Here is a 13,802-nt window from a genome sequence, read left to right as displayed (position 1 = left end):
AGGAGCTGAGCCGGAAGGCAAAGCTCTCGATTTACCGGTCGATCTACGTCCCAGTCCTCACCTATGGCCATCAACGTTGGGTGATGACCGAAAGAACGAGATCGTGGATACAAGCGGCTGAAATGAGTTTCCTCCGCAGGGTGGCCAGGCTCAGCCTTAGAGATAGGGTGAGAAGCTCGCACATCCGGGAGGAGCTCGGAGTAGAACCGCTGCTTCTCCACATCAGAGTCAGATGATGTGGCTTGGGCATCTGGCTAGGATGCCTTCCGGACGCCTCCCTTTAGAGGTGTTCCGGACATGTCCCACCGGGAGGCGGCCTCGTGGCCTGCCCAGGACTAGGTGGAGAAATTACATCTCTCGCCTGGCTTGGGAGCTGCTGGGGGTCCCCCCGGAGGAGCTGATGGAAGTGGCCGGGGAGAGGGCTGTCTGGGCATCCCTCCTGAAGCTGCTGCCCCCGCGACCCGGATCCGGATAAGTGGGAGAAAACGAATGAACAAACAAGAACCCTCTACCTCATTCATTCTCGATGGTAGTGCTAAACCACTACAGATGTAATATACTTTAGGCCGCTAGTAGGCGCCTTTTCCCCAATTTCTGATTCTCTCATGAGAATGGCATTAGGAGTTCATGTTAATTTTCATGTAACACGTCTTTACCAAAGTTACTGTGCATACATAAGCTGTTATTTTCCTTTTGTTTTCGTTTCGTTTTCTCCCGCTGATCCAGATCCGGGCCGCGGGGGCAGAAAAGCTGTTATTTTATAAAGCTGTTATTTTACATTATTCTATAGTCAACTACAATCTGCCATGTCTCCAAAGATGTCCTCATCCTCTGGTGGTTTCTGCAGGTGTGGGAAGACCTCAAGTATTTATTGGCACAGTGGGCAGTATTTTATCTTTTTCTCGTGAATCTGCTGCAAGGCCTGTCGAAAGACCTGGTTTGCTGACAACCCTCGATGGCTGGAGAAGCTGCCTAAGAACTGTTCATCATCAGAGTGCATCAAAGACAGTTTTCTGTAGAACCAGCCAATGTAACAGCAGCGCTAGTGGGAATGCTAGTTTTGTTTTTCTCCAATTGTATTTAGTCTTTTACTTGAATAATTATGTCAGCAATTAAGTCATCAGAAATCTACCCCCAATGTGCCTACGACACATCAACTGAAAGCACTTTCTGACTTTCCTGTCTTGTTGAAGCGTCTGTGGTCCCACTCAGTTGCTCTAACTTAATTTTATTACACCTATTCAACATTTATAAAAAGCTCAGTGTGTCCTATTTCTGTGGTAATTGTTCATTTTGCTGGAGATGGACTTGAAAGGATGCACTGATTGAATGGTAAAATGGCTAGCACAATGAAATATCAATGTATTTTAATTATAACAGAAAATGGCAAAAATGACAGATTGCGTAAAATAAATGAAAGCAGATACACATCGGGGTGTGAACACCTACATCTGCTGGATTCAAAGAGTGTTTGCATTTTTTACATTTTTAAATAAGGATGCAAATCATTTGAGCAGTCTGAAATTATTGAATTACTATATTAATGAAAAAAAAACTCATTTTAGGATCCCACAATTATGTTGTGAATTACTTCAGTATAAAAAAATCTCCAAAAACTAAAATCCATTCAATACATAGAACATTTTTTCCAGGACAACTTCTGCATTTATGAAGCCCCGTGATTTCAGGAAACAGTCTTCTTCAGACCAGTGGCCCAAAAGGAGTCTCTGGGTTTAGGATTGGGGAAGGAATGGGTTTACTCTTGGTGGAACGGCCGAGGGGAGGGTCCAGAGCCGGGCGGCAAGGCAGAGGTACCGATGAGGGGCGAGCGGCAGACGAGTCGAGGCCAGGCAGAGGAGTCGAAGCCGGGGAAGCTGATTATAGCTGGAGCCACGGAGGCAGAGTGCGTGGTCGGAGACAGGAAGCAGGCAGGTTTCCTGGGGAACAGGCGAGGGGGCAGGATGAAGACAGGCAGGTCTGGGATGAGCTGCAGTGGAGCTGACAGGTGAGTGGAGTTGGCCTGATGAGGTGGGAGTGGCTGACAGGTAGAGTGGAAAACTACTGAGGGCAGGAGGCAAACGGGTGGAGGGAGCTGTGACCAGTTCAAAAGGAAGCAAGGAAAGGTGTTGGAGTTCACGCTTTCCAAAATTTTAGAATCCTGCTCCAGACCCCTTTCTTCTTCTTCTTCTTCTTCTCCTTCTTTACAATGTAGTTCTGTTGAAAGGAGGAATTGGTTTTAGTTTTCACATCCACACATTTAAACTTCCAAAACCAGGAGTGACGGGACAAACAAATCTGCGGCTGCTTACCCAAAGCTGCTGGAGTTGCTCTTGGAAGCGCTCAGTTTCCTGCTTCCTCTCCTCCTCTTGCTGTTTTTGCAGGGTCTCTTGTTCCTGGAGTTTCTCCTGCAGCTCTGACTGGTGTTTTCTCCACTGCTGAGCTTCGGTCTGCCAGGACTCGATCAACGTGGTCAGCTGCTTCTTCAAGCAGTCGTCCCTCTCTCCCTCATCCCCTCTCAAGCTGCTGTCTCAGCCTCTCCTCTCTCTCACTCATCTCACGCTGGTCCTTCTCTCTCTCCTCCAAGAGCTTCTTCTGGAATTCTTCCTGCATGCTAATGAGCCTCGGCCTCATCCACGCCTGCATCTGCTGCTCTTTTTCTAAGAATTGCAGTTTCAGAGCCTCTTCTTTCTTAGAGAGCTCTATGTTACTCGTCTCCACTTTCTCAGTCTGTTGTCCTCTGACGTGGTCTCCGTGCTCCGGACTCTGGTGGCTGTCGTTGGGTCCTTTCTGCAACTTCTCCTCCAGATCAGAGCACTTCTCTTGGCTCACTTTGAGATCAGCCCTTGCCTGGTTCAGCTGGGTCAGGGCGTCCACATGAGCCACTGTTCTTATCTGGCGCCTTGTGATGGTCCGGCTCAACTGCTCGTCCTTCTCAGCCAGCTGTTCTTTTAGCTGCCTGACTTCATGTTGAAGCTCCGTCACTGACCTCCGCAGCTCTTTGTTCTGCTTCTGTATCTTCTCCATTGCTCTTCCTGTTCTTACTTTTATGTTTAAAATGTAGATCACTTTAGCAGCTTCTGTTATGTTATTCTGTTATGTTATGCTGTTTCACTAGCATAAGTAGATAGTTTTAGTATATTAGAATTTATGTTTAGGAGTAGAGTTTTTGTCTTTGATGTTGTGCCTTTAATGTCCTTTTTCGTCAGGCTTTGAGTTTATACACATGAAAAACACTGTCATTCTACTAAATACTTTTATTTATTTTTGGTGGTAATTTTCAATATTCAACTGTTACAGCGCTGATTCTGTCAAAAACAGCCTGTAAAGCCAGTAAATTATTCATCAGCCCCAAAGCAAAAACTAAATAAAAACATAACCACGTTAAATAGGTGGGAAAAGTAACGAGTAATTAGCTAACATCATATTAGCAGGGATTTTTTTGCTCTGAAAATGTCTAATCAATATCATCAATGTTTCCTTCTCTAACTGTGATGTCATTTCATCGCACAAGCTAACAGTTAAATTTAGTTTTTTCTGTTTTTTATCATGACAAGAACTCCACGTTTAAAGACTTTTCCCAAAGACTTTTGCTTAAAACCACGTGACTCGTTTCTTCCACCCGTTCCTGGGACGTATTTTTCCGCCTCTCGGAGTAATAAAACTTGTGGCTTTGTTGGCCTTAGTGAGATCTGCTTCATGTATGTCCCGTGTGTTTATACAAACCTTAAATCTGTCACATTTGTTACGATAAACCTTCAAACTTCAGGAAGTTTGTCTGCGATGTTTCAACAGCAGCGCCCCGCAGGCGGTTCAGTGAACTACAATTGTAGACTATTCACAATGAAGAGAACACACACACACACACATACACAAACTCTTTCACACACACATTCACACTCTCTCAATCGCTAACACACTCAATCGCTCTCACACACGCGTGGGCACACACACACACACGTACACCCTCTCTCACACGTACACACTCACATACACACAAACTCACACGCAGACAATCAAACACATATACACACATACACACTCAATCACAAACACACATACACACACATGCCCCCAAACACGCGGGCGCACACACACTCACACACACGCACACAGTTATTTTTAGATACGTTTTATGACTCGCTCACATTCTTTTCTTCTTTACTTTGTCAACAAACAACAAAATGTTTCAATTTTGATCACAAAATCTATCATTTACTTTAGAAAATAAAATCAAAACTATCTTATTTACTTTTAATATTGTAAATTAGTATTTTACATTTTTCCATAAACATTACATCACAGAATTATGTAATGATCCAAAAACAATGTTTGTCTTTAATTAAATTAATTCATACTCTTCATGTAAAAGTTTTTTTTTCTTCATTAACATCTGTGGAACTTTCTGGATCAGAAGGTTCCTGAATCTCTCAAGCCTGAAGATCAACTTTAAACGTCCATCGGAACATCAACAACAGAACAACAGACACCATCTTTGAAGCAAAAGTTTCTGTTTTGATTTTCTTTGTTCTTGTTTTTGTTCTCTTTGATGCTAAAATTTGCTGCTGATGAGAAGAACTGAGCTTCCAAACTTGGTCATGTTCTACGTTCTGCAGCCAAACACTCCTGAGATTTAAACATCATCCATCTCTCTGTCACACACACACACACACACACACACACACACACACACACACACACACACTCTTGAGCTCTGTTCCTATTTTAGCCTCCTCAGTCGCCATCATGACTCGCTGTAGAAGTTACATACGAGGACTCGCCGTCTGTGTCACTGTGCTGTTGCTGGTGAGCTAACTGCTAACTGACGTGATTATTTTGATTAAGCTTCAGATGTTTGAAGGTCTATATTTGAGAGATTTAGCAGAAAAATGTGAAAATGTAAGTTTGGGCTCACAAACCTAATTTCATGAGAAAGTTAATTTCTTAAAATAGATTTTGAATAATTTTTTTTAATATGTATAAGAAATCTGAGTTAAAACATGGCGTCACTTCTGTTTGGTTTTAGCCCCCTTGTGTCTGTAGCTGTTAGCATGTTAGCTTCAGGGATGCTATTTTATTCTGGGAGGTTCTGTGATGGTTGGGACTGACAGCTGATGACGTCTCTCAAGGAAATGACAATTTTGAAGAAACACTGCTGCCAGTAACGACTTCCTGTTTTCAGGTGTCGGGTGTTGTCATGATCGGCGTTGGATTCTCCTCAGGTGATGGAAACACACCAGTTGCTGAGGTAACAGCTGGACTGTTGTTTGCTGCCCCTGATGGCTGATTGTGCTATTATGCTATTTATTAGCCAGATTAGCAGCATCTGGAAGAATTTCAGTAAAAACCTCCCGAAACTTTATTAAAACGAGTGAACGTTTCGGTGGCTTCTGTCTTCATCTCCCAGTTGTTTGACCAGTTGTCCAGTAGCGATGGTTTACTGGTCCTGCAGGTGTTCGGTCCCCTCACCGTCATTCTGTCGCTTATGGGCATCTGTGCAGCAACACTGGACCTGAAACTGCTGCTGCTGGTGGTGAGACACACACACACACACACACACTTACATACACACGCACACACATATACACACATACATACACACACGTACATACACACGCACACACACACACATATACACACGCACACACACACACACATACACACACATGCCCCCAAACACGCGGGCGCACACACACTCACACACACGCACACAGTTATTTTTAGATACGTTTTATGACTCGCTCACATTCTTTTCTTCTTTACTTTGTCAACAAACAACAAAATGTTTCAATTTTGATCACAAAATCTATCATTTACTTTAGAAAATAAAATCAAAACTATCTTATTTACTTTTAATATTGTAAATTAGTATTTTACATTTTTCCATAAACATTACATCACAGAATTATGTAATGATCCAAAAACAATGTTTGTCTTTAATTAAATTAATTCATACTCTTCATGTAAAAGTTTTTTTTTCTTCATTAACATCTGTGGAACTTTCTGGATCAGAAGGTTCCTGAATCTCTCAAGCCTGAAGATCAACTTTAAACGTCCATCGGAACATCAACAACAGAACAACAGACACCATCTTTGAAGCAAAAGTTTCTGTTTTGATTTTCTTTGTTCTTGTTTTTGTTCTCTTTGATGCTAAAATTTGCTGCTGATGAGAAGAACTGAGCTTCCAAACTTGGTCATGTTCTACGTTCTGCAGCCAAACACTCCTGAGATTTAAACATCATCCATCTCTCTGTCACACACACACACACACACACACACACACACACTCTTGAGCTCTGTTCCTATTTTAGCCTCCTCAGTCGCCATCATGACTCGCTGTAGAAGTTACATACGAGGACTCGCCGTCTGTGTCACTGTGCTGTTGCTGGTGAGCTAACTGCTAACTGACGTGATTATTTTGATTAAGCTTCAGATGTTTGAAGGTCTATTTTTGAGAGATTTAGCAGAAAAATGTGAAAATTTAAGTTTGGGGTCACAAACCTAATTTCATGAGAAAGTTAATTTCTTAAAATAGATTTTGAATAATTTTTTTTAATATGTATAAAAAATCTGAGTTAAAACATGGCGTCACTTCTGTTTGGTTTTAGCCCCCTTGTGTCTGTAGCTGTTAGCATGTTAGCATCAGGGATGCTATTTTATTCTGGGAGGTTCTGTGATGGTTGGGACTGACAGCTGATGACGTCTCTCAAGGAAATGACAATTTTGAAGAAACACTGCTGCCGGTAACGACTTCCTGTTTTCAGGTGTCGGGTGTTGTCATGATCGGCGTTGGATTCTCCTCAGGTGATGGAAACACACCAGTTGCTGAGGTAACAGCTGGACTGTTGTTTGCTGCCCCTGATGGCTGATTGTGCTATTGTGCTATTTATTAGCCAGATTAGCAGCATCTCGAAGAATTTCAGTAAAAACCTCCCGAAACTTTATTAAAACGAGTGAACGTTTCGGTGGCTTCTGTCTTCATCTCCCAGTTGTTTGACCAGTTGTCCAGTAGCGATGGTTTACTGGTCCTGCAGGTGTTCGGTCCCCTCACCGTCATTCTGTCGCTTATGGGCATCTGTGCAGCAACACTGGACCTGAAACTGCTGCTGCTGGTGGTGAGACACACACACACACACACACATATACACACTTACATACACACGCACACACATATACACACATACTCACATCCAGACATACACACACACACAGATACACACACACATCCACACACACACACATATACACACATATACACACACATACTCACATCCAGATACACACACACACATATACACACACATACACACTTACATACACACGCACACACATATACACACATATACACACACATACAGATACACACACACTCACACACATACACACACATCCACCCACCCCCCCACACACACATCCACCCACCCACACACACATCCACACCCCCCCCCACACACACACATCCACACACACATCCACCCACACCCCCCCCCACACACACACATCCACCCACCCCCCCACACACACACATCCACACACACATCCACACACACACACATCCACCCACCCCCCCACACACACACATCCACACACACATCCACCCACCCACACACACCCACCCACCCATACACACACACATCCACACACCCCCCCACACACACATCCACACACACATCCACACCCCCCCCCACACACACACATACACACACATCCACCCACCCACACACACATCCAACCTGCAGTCGTATCCTGCAGTTTTCAGTTCTGGCCTTGGTGGAGTTCGTGGCTCTGATGGTCGTTGCGGCGCCGCTGGTTCAGGTTGAAGCTCAGGTAACTTCCTGTCTACATCCTGATGCTTAACTGATCACATCGTGATCTTCGCTCATTGCCGTCTTGTGCAGATGGACGGCGCCGTCGATGAGTTGTTTCTGAACGTGACGCCGCTGCACCGGGCTGACCCATACATCCAGAGGGAGCTCAACAAACTGCAGCTGTCGGTAACCAAGCATCCCAGAATAATCAGAATCTCGGTATTCTCTGCCATTGTGCTATTAAAGTGTCTTTTCGAGGAAAAATAACACTGGCATAAATAACTTTCAGGATTCTTGTTGTGGTTTGAGAAGTTCCGAGGACTGGGAGAATGAACTTCCTGTTTCCTGTTTCTGCACGCCGTCCGTCGGCCGCCCGGCGTCCGAGCAGATGTGAGAAAATTGCGTTCAAAAAGACTCAAACGGATTTTGAAACCTCACGGAGACGTTTGTGTTTCAGCTCAGATCACCGTTGTGTGATGGCGAAACGCAACCATCAACCGGGTCAACCAACCCCAGGGACGCTCTGGGTCCACGCCAAGGTTCCGTCAAAACACACTTTCACATGAAAGCAGCTATTTCTGCTGACGTTGACCTCTGACCTTTGTGCAGCCTTGCGGCCCCATCCTGAAGAATTACCTGAGTTTTCCCATCAAACTCCGGATCGGAATCATTTCGGCCTTCGCCACAATCACGGTAGGGCCACTAATAGGAAATGATGTCACAGCCCAACAGGAAGCAGCGCCTGGCAGAGTGCAGGAAAACTCCTCGCCATGTAGCATAGAAACAGTCACTTCCAGCCGGTTTTTAGGTTTTTTTTGTCTGAATTTTAATTTTGGTCTCAGTTCTATGCTAACGCTAACCTGGATGTTTTCGCTGGCTCGTGGTCAGATGGCGGCCATTGCTCTGTGTTTGGCGTTGGCACTGGAGGAATACTGGACGAAGCCACCGGTGGAGGTCAGAGTGGACGACTTCAACCGAGTCACATATGAGCCCAAACCGTCCCTGACCTGACCTGCGACCCCCCCCCCCTCACCAACTGGGACAAGGTCGCCAAACTTCGGATCAATGATGACGTCACTGACGTTTGTGGCGTCATTTGGAAAAAGAGACTAAAACCTGAAAAAGTGGAGTTATTTATAAAGCAAAAGTTATTTGAATAGTTTCAGCTGTAGTTCGGCAAGATGACCAGATGGGGGCATCAGAGACCTGCGGGGGTCTGATCTGTTTATGTAAAATAAACAATAAAAACATTCATATTTACATTTTACTAAGAGATATGTTTGCTAGCATGTTGGTGAGAGCTTACAGGATGTGAAAGATTATTGTATTGAGGGGGGAAAAAAAGAATTTCTTTTTTTTTTGTTCATTTTTGATTCTAATCAAAATTAAAGTTGACACCACACTTTAATTCTGCTGCGGCTATAAGTTAGCATGCAAACAATCAACATGCAACATACATTTCATATGAGATCTAAAAACAACGCTGAGTTAAGAACTTAAGTCTCACTCCTTAAAAAGGTTTTGGCGCCAACAAAAGAACAACCCTAGTCGATTTGGAATGTCGAAAAACCAGCAGCAAACATTTCTGTCGTGTAATGGTGACAAATGCAACATTGTCTTTTCTGTTTAGGCTTTAAAAAAAACGAAAAAAACAAAACATTGCTGTTAAACTAGTCTGACCATCGGCAACACAATAAGTTAAATAACCGATGTGAATTCCTGCTAAGTTGCCTGAAGGTGTTGCATTGCAAATGAGAAGCTAATGCTAAGCTAGTAAACGGGGAAGGTTTGAAGGAAATGCAACAGTTCTGGCTGCTAGCAGCTAGCATTAGCCTCCTGTACATCTGCTCTGTGTTGTTCCTACGCAGAAGTTCCACGGGAACAGGTCAGATCTGCCAACCCCTGGCTGCCAACAGTTCTGGTTCTGCTTTTTGGACCAGCGTCATCTGGACTCGGTAGAATTAAGGATAACGAGGGGGATGGAGTTTTTGCCGTCGTCGTTGATGCCGGGGCTAAAGAAGGGGAGAAGTTTCTCTGTGAAGGAGCATCCGGTAAAAGAGAAGAGAACGGCTGCCGTGTCCCCATCGTAGAAGGACACCAGACCCTTGTCGAAGTCCACAAAGACCCCGACTCTCCGCGGTGTCGACCTCAGGGTCAGAGGTAGAGGAGTGCCGACAAGTGCCGCATACTGGGTTCCATTTTTTAACCACACAGACCAGTGGCCATTTGCAGGACACAGCGGGACCACGCCCTTCCTCTGGATGGAGGCTTTAGCCACGCCCACCGTCCACCGGCTTTTTCCCTGGACCTGAACCTCAAAATAAAAGCTGCCGGAGGAGAAAGCCTGGCGAGCTAGCACGCAGCAGCAGGGGTCAAACCTCTCAGGGTTGTCCAGGAGGTTCCTCCTCCGGACCCCGTGATGGACACGTTTCCCATCCTCAGACAACAGCAGCGCCGAATGCGCTGTGTCAGGGTCAAGGGTCACGTCCACGCTGAACTGCCGGAGGTGGTTGAGCTCCACTTCGGCGACCAGCGTCTCCATCTCCTCACTGAGCGTCTGATGGAGCTGGTCCACAGCCGACCTCAATGTGCCCTCATGCGACGGCAGATTCACGCTGACCGCCGTCCAATCTTTGGTGCTGGAGGACTTCAGAGTCCTGAGGTTCTGGAGGAAGTGGAGGTGATCTTTAGTGTCCAAGAGCTGCTCCAGCTCCACCTGTTGGGTCAGGAGCTCTCCGAGCTCCTGCTCCAGCTCCTGGATGAAGTTTTTCGCCTGCGTCTCTGCTGTTTTTTGCTTTTCCTCGATGGTTCCAACAAGCTCCGCCTCCGCTCTCCTCAAAGAGCGTTTCAGAGTGGCAAAGACCTGGACGCCGTTCGCCATCTCTCGCTGAGCCGCGCCCCTGCTGAGCTTGATGGCGTGCCTGATATTCAGGACGACGCGCCGCCTCTCCTGGATCATCTCCTGGATCTCCTCCTCCTGCCTCTCCAGTTCTGCCCTCTTACTCTCGTACTGGTCTTTGAGCCGGCCGATGTCATGTGACTTGTGGTCGTGGACAGGACAGAGCATGCACACGCAGGTCTGGTCGGTCCTGCAGAAGAGCTCCAGAGGTTTCTCGTGTTTGGGGCAAATCCTCCACTCCAGGTTCTCCATGGGGTCGGTGAGCTGGTGCTGCTTCAGGCGGGACACGCTCAGGTGAGGCTTCAGGTGACTCTGGCAGAAGGACGCCAGACACACCAGGCACGACTTCAACGCCGCCAGTTTGGGCTCCTTGCAGATGTCACAGGTGATGTCACCTCCTTTGGCGAGCTGCGGGTCCCTCTGAGCTCCTCTGAAGCGCAGAATCACATCAGAGATGAACTTGTTGAGCTGAAGCTCAAGCGGTCCGTAGAACGTCTCCTTGCAGGTGGGACAGTGGCGCTGGACGCTGTCCTCCCAGTGCCGCTCCACGCACGCTCGGCAGAAGCTGTGTCCGCAGGGCAAGGTGACAGGGTCGGAGAACACGTCCAGGCAGACGTCGCACAGGAGCTGGTCCTCGGTCAGCAGGCAGCCAGGAGACGACATGGCGACCACCCGAGGACAACACGGATCAGACGGGAAGTTCCCAGGGAGAAGAAACATCAACCGACATCAACGGGATCAGCTGAGTCCTGACAAAGACGCCACGCGCTCCCTCCCGCTCTCTCTGTCTCTGTCTCTATGTCCCTCGCTCTCTCTGTGTCTCCCTTTCCTGGCTGTTGTTCACTGTTGACGTGACCTGTTCTCTTTTAACCTCTTTTAACACTCACATCCCTTTGTGCCGCTGAAGCTCCGCCCCCTCCTGCAGGTAAACCAGTTCAGGTGGGTGGTTTTGTCTTCTGGCTCAGTTCTTTGTTGGTGAATCACCTGTTCATTTATCTCCTTTCCCCCTTCCCCTGACAGGGTTAAATGCTTTCTGTTGTTTTTGTTCAAACACGATCAATCAGAACAATGATGAAGCATTTTGAGGGGGTTTTTTTTTAATCGGGAAATTCAGAACCATTTTTATCAGACCACATAGTTTCTTGAACAGGTTTTTTCCCAATCAGCTTGTGTCTGGTCCTCACACAGGTGTGTTTTAAGGTTCACACTGAGGTTTGCTTTAATGTCAGGGGTCAGGAGAATGACTTATGTCTAAACAGGTCCTCACAAAGTCAGACCTTCAAGGGTGTGTGTGTGTGTGTGTGTGTGTGTGAGTGTGTGTTTATATAATTTACCCTGGACTGTAGCCATGGACTGTGTAGCAGCTATGCTAGCTGACATGTGAGCGTCTTATCCATTAAATCTTAAATCTTCAGAAATCAGATGCTTCATCAGAAAACTGTTTTTATTTTTATTTTTGTCAGGATGCAGAACAACTTCCTGTTTGTTCAGTCACGGAAGTCGGCAGAAGCAACTGACCGGACTGTCAGGAGGGGAGGAGGGAGTTCACATATTTTTTTTTTTTTTTAAAAACCCAGCAACGTTCATCAAGCAATGTTGACCTTTGACCTCTGGAGGTTCTTTGAAGAAACCAGTTCGAGCAAAGATAAGCTAATAGGAGGGAGGAAATAAACGAGCTGACAGCAGAAACCAGTAAAACCAGTTTGATCTTTGTGGTTGCCGCAAAATGCGTTTTTAATGAAAGCAGGAATAAAATAAGACTGAATTGAACATCAGAGCTAATCAGAAAGTAATTAATCAGGTAATTAGACAGGTAATCAGAGATGAGATAAACAGTGAGACCAGATGAATACGAAAGGATGAAACTACAGAAAAATGACAGACAGGTCAAAGGTGAAGCAAGTCCACATCGAGGCTCGGCTAACATGACAGATGCTAATTGTTAGCATTTTACTGATTTTACTGATTATTGGAGGTGAAGTTCAGTCATTTTCTGTCTAGTTTTTCTCTTCTCGCTCTTCATCAGCCAGAGAAGGAAAAATTCAGAAAAGATAGAAAACCTTTAATTGCTAAAAAGAACAGCAACAAGATGGTAAAGAAAGAAAAGCTGCTTTTCCACTGCAGGAGCTCTGGGGACTTTTCCCGGGGATGGGGCCACTGAAGCCATCTACAGGAAGTTTACAGGCCCTAACCAAGGAAATTACCAGGAACTCCTGCAGTGGAAATCTCAGCAAACACTTCAGGTTGTGTCCGTTATCGACCACCGGGGGGCTCTGTTGCTCCGTTTGAAACATACATAAATAAAACATGAAGCTGTGTTTTTCTGACACACACACACACACACACACACACACACACACACACACACACACACACACACACACACACACGCACGCACACACACACACACACACTCATGCGCCTGCTGTGTTTGTTTGTGTTTCCTGCAGGGTTGTTGTCATATTTTCAGTGTGTTCCTGCCCTGTGGGGTCAGTTGCCATGGGGACAAAAAGTTGTAAATGGAACTCAGTAATTCATGAGCTGTTGACACATACACACACTTCTCTGTGAATCCTTTCATTCGTATCATCTGCCCCTCGTTTGGACAATTGATGTTCATTAGTTGGGGACTATTTGCAGCGGTGGATGAATATGAGTTTAAGCACAGTAGCAGTGGAACAATAGAGCTGGACAGAACAGTCAGGATATTCTAATCAACTTGTTAAACGATAACAAAACTTTATCTCTGTTCTTGTGGTTGTGTTAATGACTCATTCTGACTGATGTGATGTGTCTTAAATCCTAGCAGGTTCCAATAAATTAACTGCAAATGAGACCTGATGGCAGCTAGAAATGTTTCATTAATCATCGTCATCACCACCACCACCACCACACCCCCAATCAATTAATCCACCTCATCTGCCATTAAATCCAGCTCAAACATCAGTGGGATTACTGCAAATTTTCACAGAAGCATTTAATCAACATTTACAGGTCAGAAGGCCATGCTAAGCTAACTAGCTTCACCCCACAATTCCTCCGGAGCCCTTGATGCAGTAGGTGGATCCACAGAGTTGCCTTTTTTTTTTTGTTTTTGC

At 45.6% G+C, this 13,802-nt stretch overlaps 2 protein-coding genes and 1 long non-coding RNA gene across 3 annotated transcripts; 2 read left to right on the top strand and 1 right to left on the bottom strand.

Moving 5' to 3' along the window:
• Positions 1-3,377: 3,377 nt before the first annotated feature.
• LOC130519458 (uncharacterized) lies at positions 3,378-5,607 on the top strand. Its single transcript, XR_008948324.1, has 3 exons — positions 3,378-4,803; positions 5,180-5,245; positions 5,405-5,607. It is a non-coding gene; the product is annotated as an uncharacterized LOC130519458 (long non-coding RNA).
• A 395-nt stretch (positions 5,608-6,002) lies between these two features.
• LOC130519455 (23 kDa integral membrane protein-like) lies at positions 6,003-9,078 on the top strand. Its single transcript, XM_057022892.1, has 9 exons — positions 6,003-6,385; positions 6,762-6,827; positions 6,987-7,112; positions 7,750-7,824; positions 7,896-7,991; positions 8,095-8,195; positions 8,263-8,344; positions 8,415-8,498; positions 8,694-9,078. The coding sequence occupies exons 1-9, from the start codon at positions 6,326-6,328 to the stop codon at positions 8,814-8,816; spliced, it is 813 nt and encodes a 270-aa protein (XP_056878872.1). The 5' UTR covers positions 6,003-6,325; the 3' UTR covers positions 8,817-9,078.
• Positions 9,079-9,201: 123 nt separating this feature from the next.
• Positions 9,202-11,556, bottom strand: LOC130519454 (E3 ubiquitin-protein ligase TRIM39-like). The gene has a single exon (XM_057022891.1). It carries the CDS (start codon positions 11,422-11,424, stop codon positions 9,748-9,750), a length of 1,677 nt encoding a protein of 558 aa, XP_056878871.1. The 5' UTR covers positions 11,425-11,556; the 3' UTR covers positions 9,202-9,747.
• Positions 11,557-13,802: the final 2,246 nt, after the last annotated feature.

Source organism: Takifugu flavidus, chromosome 22 (genome assembly GCF_003711565.1).
Source record: "Takifugu flavidus isolate HTHZ2018 chromosome 22, ASM371156v2, whole genome shotgun sequence".
In the NCBI taxonomy this organism is placed as follows: domain Eukaryota; kingdom Metazoa; phylum Chordata; class Actinopteri; order Tetraodontiformes; family Tetraodontidae; genus Takifugu; species Takifugu flavidus.
Note: the sequence above shows the minus strand (reverse complement) of the source record. Positions and strands in the feature narration are given on the sequence as shown.

Coding starts and splice junctions, on each gene's coding strand:
- LOC130519455 (XM_057022892.1), top strand. CDS start 6,326: ATGACTCGCTGTAGAAGTTACATACGAGGACTCGCCGTCTGTGTCACT. Junction 6,828..6,986: donor GAAACACACCAGTTGCTGAG/GTAACAGCTGGA, acceptor TTCATCTCCCAG/TTGTTTGACCAGTTGTCCAG. Junction 7,992..8,094: donor TCAACAAACTGCAGCTGTCG/GTAACCAAGCAT, acceptor AATAACTTTCAG/GATTCTTGTTGTGGTTTGAG.
- LOC130519454 (XM_057022891.1), bottom strand. CDS start 11,424: ATGTTTCTTCTCCCTGGGAACTTCCCGTCTGATCCGTGTTGTCCTCGG.